We start from the raw sequence: 17,458 nt of genomic DNA, 5'->3' as shown, positions 1-17,458 counted from the left end.
GAACAAGTTGTTTTCTACTTGATGTGTGAACCCAAACATCTGGCTCCTTTCCTGACATTTTTTTTTCTGTCAACGATGATGGAATAGGTCAAAGGAAAAATTTATAAATAAACTAACTCATCTATGAAAAAGAATAAGTTTACAGAGGACTGTTAACTAAATATTAAGAATATAGAATAAGCCTTTCCTGCTGCTGAATTTCTTCATATGCTGATTTCAACTGTGCAAGCACAACGAGATAAAGACGCTATTACAAATATATTTAATTCTCATGTAAATGACGGATTATACTCTTAATATAAGTATGAGAAATTTGTATTTATACCAGAGGTTGAGTCGTTCTCAGTGCATAGTTTTCGTACTCAATATACTAAATAAGAGATATGGAGGTGCTTATGGGATGATATATGGATTTTTGGATTATGGAAACAGATGGAATTGGCTGAGGTCAGGAGCATAGACAAGTCTAACGGAAGAACTGAATGAGAAAACATGATAAGAACGAGAAAAATAACGAAGCAACTACCAGATGTTAGTGATTGTGAGGACAGAATAGATAGGGCTTTTGAGAGGTTATTAAATGCGAAATGGAGGATAGAATAGTGAGGATAATAATAATAATAATAATAATAATAATAATAATGGCTTTATTTAACCTGGCAGAGTTAAGGCCGTAAGGCCTTCTCTTACACTCAACCAGGATTAAAGTTGCTTACATAGTTGAACATAAAACTGGATAGGAATGAAGTACAGTAATTACATACTGATATAATTTAGGTGCATAATGAGATCAAAAGAGGTAGTTACATAAAAATTTACCTCATAAAATAAAAATAAACATAGTGAAATACATATTAATGTTGTTGGAATCAAATACGAATCACATAAAAACAGAAGCCGATAATTCAATTAAAAAATGCACACAGTAAAAATAAAAATAAACACATTAGTATACATATTAGTATTAGATTACAATTAAGTAGGATTTACATAATTAAACCAGAAACCGTCAATTGGATAAAATGTACACAAAAAAATAGACACAGTGGGATACATATTGGCGTTAAGTGATAAATAAACACGGTGGAATTAGCGAGGAAAAAGAGTGCTAAAAATTGAGTACAAGAAAGTCAAGTGTTTGCAAAATTATTAGAATAGGCATAGAGAAGAAAGTGTTGAGTATAAGATGATACTAGGATAGACATACAAACAATGATTAAAAGAGAATTAAAGTGAAAGAATATCTGAACAAATTAAAAGTGGAAGAGAGAGAAATTGTAAGTGTAACTAAGTGAATTAGATATTTCATGTGATTCAGTGTTGTGGGTTAGCGAGTCTAACTCCGAACCCAGCGGTCAGGACGAGTTGCCTGGGTGAGGTTTTTTTTCGCAGTTTTTCCCTCACTCCTATGGATGAATATCAGGTAACTTTAACAGGCGATTGGAACCCCACTCATCTTCGCCACTTCCTTTCCTCCCCCATCACCCTTTCCTCATCATCCTGTTTCTGGTTTTTCAGATCACTCTACTGGCGGCCTCCCGAAGCTACTGGCTCTCTCGACCGGCCTGCGTGGAATGTAGTTAAGCGACGTTGGATGGCTTCTGCAACGAGCACCGGCCTCGGACCTTCTCGGGGGAGGAATTTCGCCTCGGACCGACAGTTTCCGAAGCAGGAACGGTATATGGATTTCTATCGTCTGTAGGGACCGATCGTTAAGGAAGTCATGTGGTTAGGGCGGTGGGCGTAGGGCACGCAACTCATTCCATATCGAGGGTTAGCGCAATAGATCTCAACAGGTCGCAGTCCTGGGCCATCCGTGCCCTTCTCAGTTAAATTCCATCCCATTCCATGTTGTGGGTTAGGAGTAGCATCAGGGATACTATAACTGTAAGAGTATTATAGATAAGTTATACATTTACGGGAAGAGGCAATAAAAGAAAAATTTAGGAGTGAAGCGAAGAGAAAGAGATAAGTACGTAAATAAATAGAAAATAGAATAATAAGTGATGTGATGTAAGTGTTGTAAAATAGAGAAAATGGAAATGTAGGCAAATAATTTAGGATAAAGTAGATGGAGAAAAATAATTAAGAATAGGTAGATTTGAAAATAAAAAATGAAAAAAAAATTAATTAATTAAATCATGTAAATTATTAAGGAAAGGAATAAGCCTATACAATATTAACTAGAAAAGCGAGAAATAGAAGGAAGACAGTTTAGATATGACAGAGAATAGAAGAGGATAGTTAGGGAAGGATATATAGAAATTCAGTTAAAACAGAAGAATAGGAAGTAATCAGGAAATTTCGAGACGACAAGCATGTTGAAAGATGGAGTCAATGTGTCAGTTGTGATGAGTGGTTTCATGATAGATGTCAAGACCTTTCAAAATACCAAAATAACTTCATTTGTTTGGGTTGTAGGTATGAATCTGACTGAGGAATTCAAAATTTGACTGAAAATGCCTAAATATTTTTAATTTAAGGACTGTCACGAAAATACACTTGTACTATCATGAAATTATACCAACCCTTCTAGAGTTCTTTTTTTTTTTTTGTATATTTGTATTGCTTGTTTGTAACTATTTTACAAATTTATTTGAAGTAAAAATGCTGAAATTAGCAGAGTCTGTCCTACAATTTCCTTCCCGGTTTTATTTGAAATTCTAAAATAGAGTGTTGTTCTCTATGATTCGGGCTTGTACTTAGAAATTCGGTAACTTCATCGCACTGCATTTTCTACTAGTGCATAGTGATTGTGGGTTGAATTTTCCATTAACAAATTTTTCGCGTAGATCCTTGAAAATTTCTTCCTTATTTCACCCTGCACAATAAATTACATTACAAGGATTATTGCTTTATCGCCTGTAGAAATTGTTATATTAATACAAATCATTTTTTGCACTTCTATTTTAAATTCTTACCTTTGCAAAATTCTTCTTATGTTCAAGAACTAACTGCCGTCTTATACGATATTTTATATAAATTTCAACTGAAGACTTGAGAAATTGTGATTTAGTTTTATTCATAATAACAAAATACTTTTGTCCCCGTGCTTCTAGGAAATTAAAACGAATCCTATGATTTATTTGCCATATTTCACCACATTACATAAAAACCAGGACTACTGTTCGCTTATGAAGTTCAGGATTGGGTACTTGTCTGACACAGTGCTATCCTCTGATTGGTCATCATTCACCGGGATGTTGTCTACGATGTATTTGGTGAGAGAAAAGGGAATGTTCTGTTTGAGTATAAAAAAATGCTACTGTTGGCTTATAAAGTTCAGGATTGGGTACTTGTCTGACACAGCGCTATTCTCTGATTGGTCATCATTCACCGGGGTGTTGTCTGCGATCTACTTGGTGAGAGAAAAGGAAATGTTCTGCTTAGAGTATAAAAAATTGCTACTGTTGGCTTATAATGTTCAGGATTGGGTACTTGTCTGACACAGCGCTATTCTCTGATTGGTCATCATTCACCGGGGTGTTGTCTGCGATATATTTGGTGAGAGAAAAGGGAATGTTCTGCTTAGAGTATAAAAAATTGCTACTGTTGCCTTATAAAGTTCAGGATTGGGTACTTGTCTGACAAAGCGCTATTCTCTGATTGGTCACCATTCACCGGGGTGTTGTCTGCGATGAATTTGGTGAGAGAAAAGGGAATGTTCTGCTTAGAGTATAAAAAATTACTACTGTTGGCTTATAAAGTTCAGGATTGAGTACTTGTCTGACACAGCGCTATTCTCTGATTGGTCATCATTCACCGGGGTGTTGTCTGCAATGTATTTGGTGAGAGTAAAGGGAATGTTCTGCTTAGAGTATAAAAAATTGCTACTGTTGGCTTATAATGTTCAGGATTGGGTACTTGTCTGACACAGCGCTATTCTCTGATTGGTCATCATTCACCGGGGTGTTGTCTGCGATGTATTTGGTGAGAGAAAAGGGAATGTTCTGCTTAGAGTATAAAAAATTGCTACTGTTGGCTTATAAAGTTCAGGATTGGGTACTTGTCTGACACAGCGCTATTCTCTGATTGGTCATCATCAGGGAAAGGATTTATATGTAAATACATATTTACTTATAAAGCTAATATAATTTATATTTTGCATTATCTTTATGTTTCACAATGTGTAGGGTTGAAAAATCCTACTTTTATTTTCCATATTTTTCCATATTTTAGAGTTTAGTACATATTTTCGTTAATTTCCATATATTTTCCATATTTCATATAAAACAGTCCATATTATATTAGGTTTAACAATAAAACAAAACAAAATTCCATTAACTTTTAAAAATACATTTCAACAATAGAGATTTAAACACATGTTCAGTAATCCCTTTAACATCAGAGTTATTTGAAAATTAGCAGTCCTATCAACAATGGGAAAGTAAGTTACAAAACTGTATTAATTTAATTTAAAATTTTTAACAGACTTCAGTTGTGCAGCTCAACAGTTAAATGCCAGTCAGAGTACACATAGGTTCAGTTTTGTAAATCATACTATAAAGACGGTAAATATGCCAAAAGTACGTCATTCAGTCAATTTAAAATCAAAACTAACAAGTTACATTTCAGAATTTAAAGAAGATGGTTTATCAACTGACAATAAAATATTATTTTGTAATTTGTGTCAGTGTGCAGTATCATCTACACAAAAGTTCCTGGTGCAACAACACATTACAACTAGTAAACATCAGGCCAACAAACAACTAAATTCCAAGCAGAGACAATTGTTTTTAACACAACCAACAACATCGAATGTAAGATCTGAGTTTAACATCGACCTGTGCCGTTCTCTCATCTCTGCTGATATTCCTCTCTACAAACTAAAGAATAAGGTCTTCAGGGAATTCCTTGAAAAATATACTCAACATACAATCCCGGATGAGTCAACACTTAGGAAGACGTATGCTCCATCCATCTACGATGAGACAATACAGAAGATAAGAGATGAAATTAAAGATAGTTCAATTTGGGTTTCCATTGATGAGACTCCCGACAAAGAAGGTAGACTTGTTGGTAATGTAGTTATCGGTTTGTTAAGTGAACAATATTCTGAACGAATTCTTTTACATTGTGATGTTCTAGAAAAGTGCAATAACAAAACTATAGTTAAACTGTTCAACGAAGCTATGGGTATCCTGTGGCCAAAGGGTATTATGTACGATAATGTGTTATTCTTTATTAGCGATGCTGCCCCTTATATGGTCAAAGCTGGACAAGCATTATCTGTTGTATATCCTAAATTGACTCATTTTACTTGTGTGGCGCATGCATTTCATCGTGTGGCAGAAGTGGTCAGAGACAATTTCCCTAAAGTAGATTTGTTGATTTCATCAGTGAAAAAAGTATTTCTCAAAGCTCCCAGTAGAGTTAACGTGTTGAAAGAAATGTACCCTGAAATTCCATTGCCACCAAAGCCAATTTTAACTAGATGGGGTACATGGCTAGAAGCAGTTGAATATTATGCCGAACATATAGACTCTATTAACAATGTTCTCCTTGCATTGGACTCTGAAGATGCAGTCTCAATTGATACTGCGAAAACAGTTACCTGTGACATAAGTGTGAAGAATGACTTAGCTCACATTCAGCATACATTTTCATGCATCATAAAAACGCTCAAAAGTCTCCAAAATAGGCACCTTTCACTATCTGAAAGTTTTGAAATTATAAATAGTACTGTGGAACAACTGAATCGTGGTAGAGGTAAAGTTGCAGATGCAGTAAGAGCTAAGGTGGACACTGTACTTTCAAAAAACCCTGGATATGAAGAACTACAAAAGGTTGTTGCTGTGATGAGTGGTGAATCAACAGTGAAGATTAACTTGGACTTATCCCCAGCAGACATTGTGAAATTGAATTATGTACCAGTTACTTCTTGTGACGTCGAACGCTCTTTTAGTCAGTATAAATCTATCCTCAGAGACAATAGAAGAAGATTCACTTTTCAGCACTTGAAAGAAATGTTTGTAACCTATTGTTATGGTAACAGACAATAAAAATTGTGTTTTGTTGAAACTACATTGGAAGATAAGGTACGTCCATTATATTTTTTGTTTAGTTTGATTAAAATGTACCAATATTTAACGTACATAGTCATTTTTTTTATAATTTTAAGTCCATATTTAATTCCATATTTTGGTAAAAATCCATATTTAATTCCATATTTTGGTAAAAATAACTACATATATATTTACATATTTCATATATTTTTAGTCCATATAAATCCGTTCCCTGGTCATCATTCACCGGGGTGTTGTCTGCGTTGTATTTGGTGAGAGAAAAGGGAATGTTCTGCTTAGAGTATAAAAAATTGCTTCTGTTGGCTTATAATGTTCAGGATTGGGTACTTGTCTGACACAGCGCTATTCTCTGATTGGTCATCATTCACCGGGGTGTTGTCTGCGATGTATTTGGTGAGAGAAAAGGGAATGTTCTGCTTAGAGTATAAAAACTTGCATACAAACCTGGACTACTATTCGCTTATCAAGTTCAGCATTGGCTTTATATCTGACACAACGCTATCCTCTAATGGTCATCATTCACCGGTGTGTCGTCTGCGATGTATTTGTTGAAAGAAAAGGGAATGGTCTGCATAAGAATATAAAAAAATTGCATACAAACCTGGACTAGTGTTCGCTTATCAATTTCAGGATTGGCTATTTATCTGACACAGCGCTATCCTCTGATTGGTCATCATTCACCCGAGGTGTCGTCAGCGATGTATTTGGTGAAAGAAAAGGGAATGGTCTTCTTAAGAGTATAAAAAACTGCATGAAAACCAGGACTACTGTTCGCTTATAAAGTGCAGGATTGGCTACTTGTCTGGCACAGTGCTATTCTCTGATTGGTCATCATTCGTCGGGGTGTCGTCTACTATTTATTTGGTGAGAAAAAAGGGAATGGTCTGCTTAAGAATATAAAAAATTTCATGAAAACCAGGACTACTGTTCGCTTATAAAGTTCAGGATTGGGTATTTCGTTACTTCAGATCTTAATGGTTCTATCTCCAACACAAATCATGCTGCCAAATTACTATGTTGCAACATTTATTCGTTTTTATTAATCGATTATAAGTGTTTTACAAAACACAGTACTTACTTACTTATTGCTTTTAAGGAACCCGGAGGTTCATTGCCGCTCTCACATAAGCTCGCCATCTGTCCCTATCCTGAGAATCCTATTCCGAGGCTTAGTGTCTGGTTTCGTAACAAGCTGTTTTTTACGGTGATGGGTTGTTAGCCCTTCGCCCAACCCCCAAGCTGGAGGACCACCCCTTATCGGCTGTCCACGACTGCTTATTCAATGTATTCGCAGCTACCCTCCATATCTGGAGGCCGTCTCCTCTATCCGCAACCTGAGGACGCGCCAATGCCGTGGTGATAGGGACCCACAGTACATGGACGAAATACAGTAGTGGCAAAAAAAACCGGACCGACCCTTGTAGTTGATTTCAGAGTCTTTTCATTCCAGAGCACGATAGACTGGTAACTAAGATTTTCGTGGTTCGAATCCTGCCTGGAAAGGAAACTTTTTTGTTCCTTATTCAAATTTATTCCCAATACTTTTCGATTGCAGCGATATTTTACTACTTAATTAACTTATTATTCCCAGAATATGAATTTTACCAGCAATCGAAATATATTGGGAATAAATTTGAATAAAGAACAAAAAATAGTTTCCTTCCCAGGCAGGATTCGAACCACGAAAGTCTTAGTTACCAGTCTATCGTGCTCTGAAGTGAACAAGGCTCTGAAATAGCTACAAGGGTCGGTTCAGTTTTTTTTTGCCACTACTGTACATGTTAGTTATAATACTTAGTTCATTAAAACCTATTACAGTATTCCATAATGAAATTATCAAACTTCAATTCACATTTTCTCAGTTGTCCAAGTAATGGAGATAAAACATTAAGAACTGAAGCGATTATACGACGAAATATTGAGAAAACATGATACATAATTAAGTAATCACAATTTATATCCCACTTCTACTTTATGATAGGTCTAAATGACAATTTGTACAAACACACAGAATAATCTACAAAATTCAGTGTAATTCTTAATTCTCAATAATTGTTGAGATTGGAAGAGTTTTCAAAGAGTCGTCAAACCATCATAAATTCGCTGCAGGAACAAACCTAGTGCTATTTCAATTCCACCAACTCTAGATAACTACGCAGTGATAGCTTCGCTAAATAACCAAATAAAAAAGCAAAATGCCATCTGACCGGCTGACCCACGTTTCAGTCTTCGCTGAGACGTAAACACAGACATATAAAGATTGGCATTACGAGTATTAAAACAGGTCACACTTATTTTTACCACTGCAGGATATTTTGCATCCTGGAGGCGTTGTTTTGTTTATCGTGAACTCACTTTCTAGTAAAAGATGTTAAGAATACTTAGCAGGTTCCTTCACTTGTATATAACTTGCGAAACACAGAGCAAATAATGTTCTCTCTGACTCAAGCGATGACGTGCGTATGGATGTAGCTAACCAGAGTTCGGTTCTCGGCAAGGAAGTAGAAATACATTTTCCCCTCAGACACTAGACCAGTGTTGCCACTGATCAAAAATAAAGTGTACCAGATCTCACATTAGAATATTTAAATTTAGTCTTATCTATGTATTACAGCAGCCGTGGCGAAAATGTGATCGTGCGCCGAGCCACTGTGCAACCTGCAACGTGCATAGCACCTATGGATGGAGGCGGACAGCCGAAGGGGAAGTGAAGGAACTGTCTGACTTATTAACGGATTTTCATTTTTCTTGCGTCAAGCATTTAAATATAATTCTATACAGTATAAGGTTACAAACTAATGTTTAGTACGTGTAACGAAGAAAGAAATGAACAAGAAAACATTATCACAACGTAAAATTAACTGTATTCAGAATGTGTCTGCGACAGAGTTTCAAAATCAGAAATTATGTCACTTACTGCCAGTCGTAGTTGATCAGAAGGTATTTATCTGTCAGTCGTGATCTCAATTTGGTTTTTACTATTTTCATTGTTGAAAATAATTTTTCACAAACGTAAGTTGTAGCGAACATGGCTTCAACAGAGCAAGCGAAAGAACGAAGCTTCGGATATTTATTTTTTGGCAAAGATTTTTAATATTTATTTTAATGTACCGAAGTACATATGATATTTCCATGCAGATATTCTGCGTCATCATACGATGAAAGAGTAATGGAACGGAGAAAAATTCTCTCAGACACCGGGATTTGAAGCACGCAGAGCTGAAAACCCGGGTTCAAATCCCGGTGTCGGAGAGAATTTTTCTCCGTTCCATTACTCTTTCATCGAAAGATTTTTAAGTTCAACATTTGTCAAATCCTTACATTTAGCTTTCATTTAACATCGCATTGTAAATCTGTGAACTAACCGCATTATTCGTACATCTGTTGAAAAAGGATCGACGTATAGAGATAATAATAATAATAATAATAATAATAATAATAATAAACCTTTTAATGTTTCATGAGTGACATGTAGTATAATGCCGTTTTATGTTATACAACCGTTTCCCCGTAATACTTGTGAACAAATCATACATTTAATATTCTCATCATATTGACAGCAAAAAAATGAGTCCTCCCTCCTACTTGAAACATTCGTTTTTGTAGAGGTACATGGTTTCGGGACAGACATTGCGACGATACGCCACTCGCAGGTCAGAGACAAATACAAATGGAACGGAGTTTGACTCCAGTGAGTGAGAGGGTGGGGGTTGGGGGAGGTAGCAAGCAGGAGAAATGCATTGCTATCATTGAAAGCCGTAATGTGCTCGTGAGTCACATTTTCGCCACGATATATTACTGAGAGAGGCAGAACGACACGACTAATTTTATTTCATATGCTAATTCGGCGCCCTCATTCCCGTAGCGAGGGGAGATGGTATTATTGGGCGTGATTGTACTTTACATTCGCACCCCTGATCACATATAACAAATTGACCATCGCAATTTTAAAAACGGTAGCATGTGGAAGAAAACAACCACCAGGATCGCCACCGTCAACTGGAAACGAACGCTAGATGGAAGTACATTTGCTCCATGCAATTCAAATTAGAGTTATGACGTGACTCCTTCTACTGTCGCTAGATGACAGTATAGTAAACTTAATAAAAATTGTTGCCGTCAAAGCCTATAAGACTGAGCAGTCTGTTATGTAGTGGTCGGGGCTAGCACTCACCTTTGTGGGTCGCCATATTTATGAGTTTGCTCGCCGCGATTGCCGCATTCAGCGCACCCCTCACTACCGCGGGTGGCTCACCCACGAATGTGTAGACCGTTCTGTTGGTAGAAGCCCCGGGATCGACGTCCAGGAGTGTGCATCCATCAGTGTCTCGGACGGCTGAAGCGATGGCATTGATAATCTGTAGGTAATACAAACGAGATTACAGGAAATAATTGAGTTGAGTTCCCATTATAATATTTTTATAAAGTTTTAAATTATTTAAACTTGATCACCATTACTCCCGCCACCACTATGACCATAACTATCATCATTATCATCAGTTAAGAATTAGGCATTAGTGGGAATATTTCGTAGTGTTTTCGTTTAGGTGTGAACTGTTATTAGTTTAGAGCTTTCCATAGTTCATCCGGGAATTACACACATGAGATATAAAAATGTAACAATTTTATTTATTTTTCTTCTTTCTTCTTCCCTTCAAGTATTAGGCCATATGGTCTGTTACGATCTCACAGTTGAATTTTCAATCCAGCGCTTCTTTGGACGACCTAGAGATCTCTTCCCGTTTGGACGATAGTGGAGCATGACTTTTGGGATTCTATCTCTATGCATGCGATGCAGATGATTTATCCAGTTGTTCTGATAATGTTTTACGTGATTAATTACTTTTCTATTACATCTTCATTGCGTTTGTGATCCCTTTCGTGTATCCCGCTGTATATCTCATATGTCATTTCATTAACCGTTATTCTGCTTTCGTCTTTCTTCCTCAATGTTCATGCCTACTGCCGTAACAAAGTACAGGTCTCGCCAAGGTCTTGTATAGCCGAATTCTAGTATGCCTTTGTACTAGGGAAGGTTATTTATTTCATTGTTATTTGAAATAAAAACACATAGACGCGCTTAGGAAGAGAAGATGATTTTTTTATATAGTGGAAAATCAGTGATTTTTTTTCATTATTTTTACGCTTTGATATGTGAGAAATATACTAGACTCTACAAAACTTGAACACTCATTTATGTCCGTGTCAGCTGCTGCAACGCTATTTTTAAAGTTATGGTGCACAGGGTTTTCAAGGGAGAAGAATGTTTAAATATGGTGAAAAAACAGTTTATTTTCAAAACGAAAAAATTGCTTTAAAATAATCTTTGTTACGTGAAAAATATCCCTCCTTATTTCTATAAAATTGTCTCTAAATTTCATTGTTAAATTGTAATAGTTTATCTTACAACTTTGAAAGCCAATATTAGGGGTAATTTTAAAAAATTAACAATGTGCGTTTAGGAGTAAAATGTCAAAGAAATTTTGAATTTATCTTCAAGAAGGCTATGATACATCCATTTTAGAGAATTCTCAAGTTATCCTCTCCATTCCTTATATTACATTATATTATATTATATTATATTATATTATATTATATTATATTATATTATATTATATTATATTATATTATATTATATTATATTATATTATATTATATTATATCATATTTTATTATATTATATTATATTATATTATATTATATTATATTATATTATATTATATTATATTATACTTACTTACTGGCTTTTAAGGAACCCGGAGGTTCATTGCCGTCCTCACATAAGCCCGCCATTGGTCCCTATCCTGAGCAAGATTAATCCATTCTCTATCATCATATCCCACCTTCCCCAAATCCTCCCACCTACATCTCGGTCTCCCTAAAGGTCTTTTTTCCTCCGGCCTCCCAACTAACACTCTATATGCATTTCTGGATTCGCCCATACGTGCTACATGCCCTGCCCATCTCAAACGTCTGGATTTAATGTTCCTAATTATGTCAGGTGAAGAATATAATGCGTGCAGTTCTGTGTTGTGTAACATTCTCCATTCTCCTGTAACTTCATCCCTCTTAGCCCCAAATATTTTCCTAAGCACCTTATTCTCAAACACCCTTAACCTATGTTCCTCTCTCAAAGTGAGAGTTCAAGTTTCACAACCATAAAGAACAACCGGTAATATAACTGTTTTTATAAATTCTAACTTTCAAATTTTATATTATATTATATTATATTATATTATATTATATTATATTATATTATATTATATTATATTATATTATATTTGTCTGTATTGGAATCCCCTCCTGAGCACGAGTCTTAACTCATTCAGGAGTGGGCTAGTTTATCTTTCATTGTATTAACTTGTATTCATTTCAAACTTACTAGCAAGAAGATGAATAAATAAATAAATAACTAAATAAATAAATAAGTAAATAAATAAATAAATAAATAAATAAATAAATTCCTACTGGGGAGGAAGATGTATTTCTGTGTTAAAACTATCGTGAAGAACAATTGAAACTATCGTTTTCTAGAATCTGAATAGTGTTTGAAGATTAAATAAGAAATGTACAATTATTATCTTACGGCTACTTTTAAAGGGGCAAATGTATAATCAGATAACATTTAATGCGCATTTATAGCCTTGTTAGTGCTCTAATGTCATTTTTAAAAGTTCTGGTGCACAGGATTTATAAATATGACACTAAATTTTGATTGTAAATACAAAAAGTTATATGCCTTTGGATAAGTTGGTAATTCAAGTTATGATTCAGTATTTATTGCTCCTTCTTAGACTATGAAGGCTATTGAAAGACTATCGGACCTTCAGTTATTTTGTTAGCGTCCTATTTCATTTCACTTAAGCCATTCATAGATCAGAAATGATATGTTATTTATTAAACATTATAATGTTATGAAAAATAAAAAGTGTGGAAGGTTCTCTAAATTCCTAATGTTATAGGCTAAATAATGTGTTGCATTAACTGTTGAAATTAGCACAATCCTGAAGTAGGACGTACAACGACCTTTTAAAGTATCTTGGATCTGCAGTGGCATTTAATACGTTATCAGTCAAGGATTGCAATTGATAGCGGCTAACCATGGCTTCCCTGCCTCAACAAACGATTGATAAACCTAGCTTTAAATGCCTATTCCACAGGAAATCCGGGATGCGGCTTCCCAAGGAGATTGTTTCCATGGTTTTCCTAAAGCACATGGTTACAACGAAACATCTGACAATCGTGATATTTTAGTTTTTTAGAGCAGGCAGTTTGCGTAGCAATTTGACCCTTTATATTTTGTTGTTTTTATACAATACTACGATTGTAGTTAACAAATTTACTCTTGTCATATTTGGAATTAATTAAAAATCAGGACGACTAGAATCGCTAAAAATTGTTAAAGTTTATTTATGTAAAATAGAATGATTATTTCATTGTATTAAACATACCATGGCGTTCATTTATATACGGAGCTATTAATAGGTCCACATATTTCAGATAAAGCCCGTAGTTTTGTTCTTCAATTTTTAATGGGACACTATGGTGAAATAATGCTGAAAAATTAAGAAAATTCACTTTACTTTGTTTTCATGATAGTAATTATACTTGAGATTGTTTTAAATGATCTAGCCATAAAATCAAATGGGGCCAAACGTATGGTGTGTGAGTGAGATGAGAGAAATATTTGATTGCTTTTTTAACAGTTCTGCTTTATATATTTTTAAGCTTATGTAATTAATACATTCTATATGAACAATTTTATCGAAATAGTGATTTTCATTATTACAGGCTAAGTTTAATATTCCAGCACATCGATTGACAAGTTTCAATACAATCTGTAAGGTCTATGACTTAAAAATACAGGGACATCATTTTATTTTACTTGCATTTTAATTGTACCTGCATTTCTGAATGTATTTCACTCCCACCCCTTCACTAATGTCCTTGCTCCCGTCAGACACACAAACTTACGGCTGTTGTTGCATTCGAAGTCTTCAAGCAGTGAAGTAAACACTGCAGTGTATAGTGTGTTTCAGAAATATGGTTGCGTTTTCTATAGAAGAAAGAACCTATATTAATAATATCGTACTAAAAATTATATTCAAGAAACGATAAATTCAATTCCAGAGAATATGCTTCAAAATGTTTTTAATAATATGCGTAAAGAATTGAAGCCTGCATTGTAATGAACGGCAACCATTTTCAGCAACTTGTTTAAAAATTCAGATTAGCTTATTTTGAATTGAGGTGGCTAGAAGCAAAGGAATGTTAGTGACATTTGTAATAACATGAGTTAAGTGCATCCAGTGTAAGCTAAAGTATCTAAAATTTTAGTGGCAAAGGGATATTTTAATCACATCACAAATTAAAATTTAAATAAAAATTTCACCGATTTTACGAAAGCTTAAATATTTAAACCCCATTTTCTCAAAAGAAATTTAAGTGCACTTACAGCCCTTTACTTATGACCCCCTTAATTTAAATGCACTCTCTATATTGTATGTTAACACCAATAATTAATATGCTAAATAAAGTAGACATTACATAACGAACATAGCCACCTGAAAAGTTGAGTTTTTGAAAAAAAAAAAATGTTACTACTCTGCTGTACTTTGATTAATTCCGTAAAAGTGGTGATCAAACTGAAAATTGTAAAATCGTATTTCCCTACAACATAAATGGATACACTACTTTTCTCTCCTCCTATACCTAGTAAAATGATTTGTTTACATATTGCACTAGTAACATCAAACTCCTGTAATGGAAGGGGGCAACAGTGTTTCCGAGTATAGCCAGGTTAATGTTAAAAATGTTGTTAAAAATAAAGCGATGCCCCTCTATATAATAGTTTTACTGATGAAATTAAATATATGAATGATTTAAGGAGTTTTAAAAGATACATAAAAATTTAGATGGAATACGTGTGGGTTTACATTGGTGCTAATTTATTGTAATTTTATCTATTTTAATTAGCCTACTGTTTTCCCTTTCTTTCTTTGACAAGTCCAATGGTTTTCAACTATTTTATGATAAATAAATAAATAAATAAATAAATAAATAAATAAATAAATAAATAAATCAATCAATCAATCAATCAATCAATCAATCAATCAATCAATCAATCAATCAATAAATAAATAAAGTCGTTTTCTTGACTTAAAAAAATGTAAGCAGTTTATTGAAATAAAAAAGCGCAGATTGGTCTAAGACTTCTCACAGAGGTCAATTAAATGTTAGCAAATAAAATTTAATTAGAATTACTGATAAATGCGTAAAAACACGCATACTTTAAAACAAGAATTCAACCACTCTAAATGACGTTGTAATGACAGAATTGTTGTAACCGGACGTCACCAGCCATACTAAAACTCCCATTATACAGTATTTGGACAACTTTAAAACATATTCGTTTCTCTTTTCAATTGTAATATTTAAACCCTACTGTAATGATAAGAATATTTTACAAACTTCAAGGACCATTTTCTCCTAATCAAATTAAACATAGTATAAATTAAACCCGTTCAACTTTAGTATTTAGTTTAAACGTGCTGTTTCAATTAGATGCTTTATCTTATGTAAAATAATGTTTGCTGTTCTTTTTACGAATTCTAAACCTATTAAAGTCTCTGTTGCATCACAATTTTCGAAATGATCAACTTTCGCACTAATAATTCTAGGCTCCATAACCTCACTTGTACATCACATTTATTTATCTTCTAGTTCATCCAAAATTTCAATTAGTACATCCATTTTCTAATGGTAGTACTATTTTCAAATTTTATATTATATTGAAGTATAATACTGTCAGCCGAAACTAACCTTTTTACTTGAAAAATCGCAGATATATATATATATATATATATATATATATATATATATATATATATATATAGTGTTATTGAAATTTAACACGATTACTGGTTTAAATCTAAATGATAGGTCGTTTGAACCACGTTTAAACTTAATATAAAGTTTAAACTAACGTGGGTAAAATGATTTTCAGATGTACGTGAACGACCACGAATATTATCAGAAAATGCAGGTTCTAAATTTCTAAGTTTTATAAGAAAATGAACTCACAATTGGACAAAAATTATAAAGTACCGCAACAAGATTTATTAGCATTTAAATATCTGATAAAAATATATAAAGGGTTACTAATAATATTTTTCAAACCAATTATATCAAAGTATGAAAAAAAAAAAACAAATAAATTCTGCAGTTACATCATTTGATAACCATAACATTGTTACGGTCTCTCTCAAATCTTTAATATTTTTCCTGCATGTAATAAATACTTAATTCTGAAACGTAGACTACTCTCAAACTGTAGAGTAGTTTATTTTGATACAATTAATTTTTTATTTGTCCTATATAAAATCTATTAAAATTTACATAATGTTTTGTGACCAATTTTTTCTATTTTCAAAGAAATGGGCATTATTGTAGTCTACAATTTGCATAAATGCATGTTAAATCAGTGTACACAATTTCAGAATTCTGTCTCTAATGGTTGTGGAGTTATGAATTAATATGTGTGAAAATTTTCAAAATTTCGAAAATTTAATTTAAAGTAAAAAGGGAATTCTAAAAAATATTATTAGTAACCTTTTTTTATACTTGTATCAGGTATTTAACTACTAATAAGTCTTATTGTGGTACCTTGTAATTTTTTACAAATTCTGAGTACATTTCCTTACAAAATGTTAGAAATTTATAGTCTGCAGTTTCTGATAATACTTGTGGTCGTTCACGTACATATACCCTTAAACTTAGGGTTAAACCAGCATAAAATAAACCCAAGTTTAAAGTAATTTGGAGAAAATGACCCTAAATAGAAATTCATTAGTAAGAACGTACCTATCTGAACAGATTTCATATCTCACAACACAATAAATCACTAATACACTAGTCTGCGATGAAATTACTGCCTCCAAAGTTTTAATGTTTTTAGGGTATTTTTAGCATGCTGAAATAAAATTCGAAGCCAGAAAGTTCCTGTCACGTACCATTTTTTTTTTTTTGTTATTTTAATTTTCTTATAATATATTACGGCAATTTATAGCGTAATTATTTAAACTATAATACTTCAACAACTGTAGATTTAGTATGTTAAGATATGAAAACGAAATATATTCAACATAGTTTTAAGATGTTTATATTGAAAATCAAGGATAACAGATCTTTCGTAGCAGATAGAGGGTGCAAGCGTATAAGGAAGTTAGGGTGTAATAACGTGCAGCATTGCCATTATCTTTATTTGTGGGAGATAGAAATGCCAGCCATACCTCAACTCAACTCGTCTAGTTCCTCTCACATTTCAATAGTCATGTGTTTCACCTGGAAACGAAACGAAATCAGTTTTTGAAGCTTTATTGTGGAGTAGAAAGTTAAGAGTTTTTAGTTCAGTAAGTAAGTATTTACCATGT

General features: G+C 33.6%; 1 protein-coding gene across 1 annotated transcript in view; it reads right to left on the bottom strand.

The window, feature by feature from the left end:
- The window catches only part of LOC138706555 (formimidoyltransferase-cyclodeaminase-like), a 116,567-nt gene that overhangs the window by 93,956 nt on the left and 5,153 nt on the right, over nucleotides 1–17,458 (bottom strand). Inside the window, exon 2 of the mRNA XM_069836023.1 lies at nucleotides 10,201–10,384. Coding sequence (XP_069692124.1) covers nucleotides 10,201–10,384 — 184 coding nt within the window. The remainder of the gene's footprint in view (nucleotides 1–10,200; nucleotides 10,385–17,458) is intronic.

The sequence above is a fragment of the Periplaneta americana genome, chromosome 9 (genome assembly GCF_040183065.1).
Source record: "Periplaneta americana isolate PAMFEO1 chromosome 9, P.americana_PAMFEO1_priV1, whole genome shotgun sequence".
Taxonomy (NCBI): Eukaryota; Metazoa; Arthropoda; class Insecta; order Blattodea; family Blattidae; genus Periplaneta; species Periplaneta americana.
The sequence above is the reverse complement of the archived record's forward strand: the minus strand, read 5'-3'. Positions and strand labels throughout refer to the sequence as shown.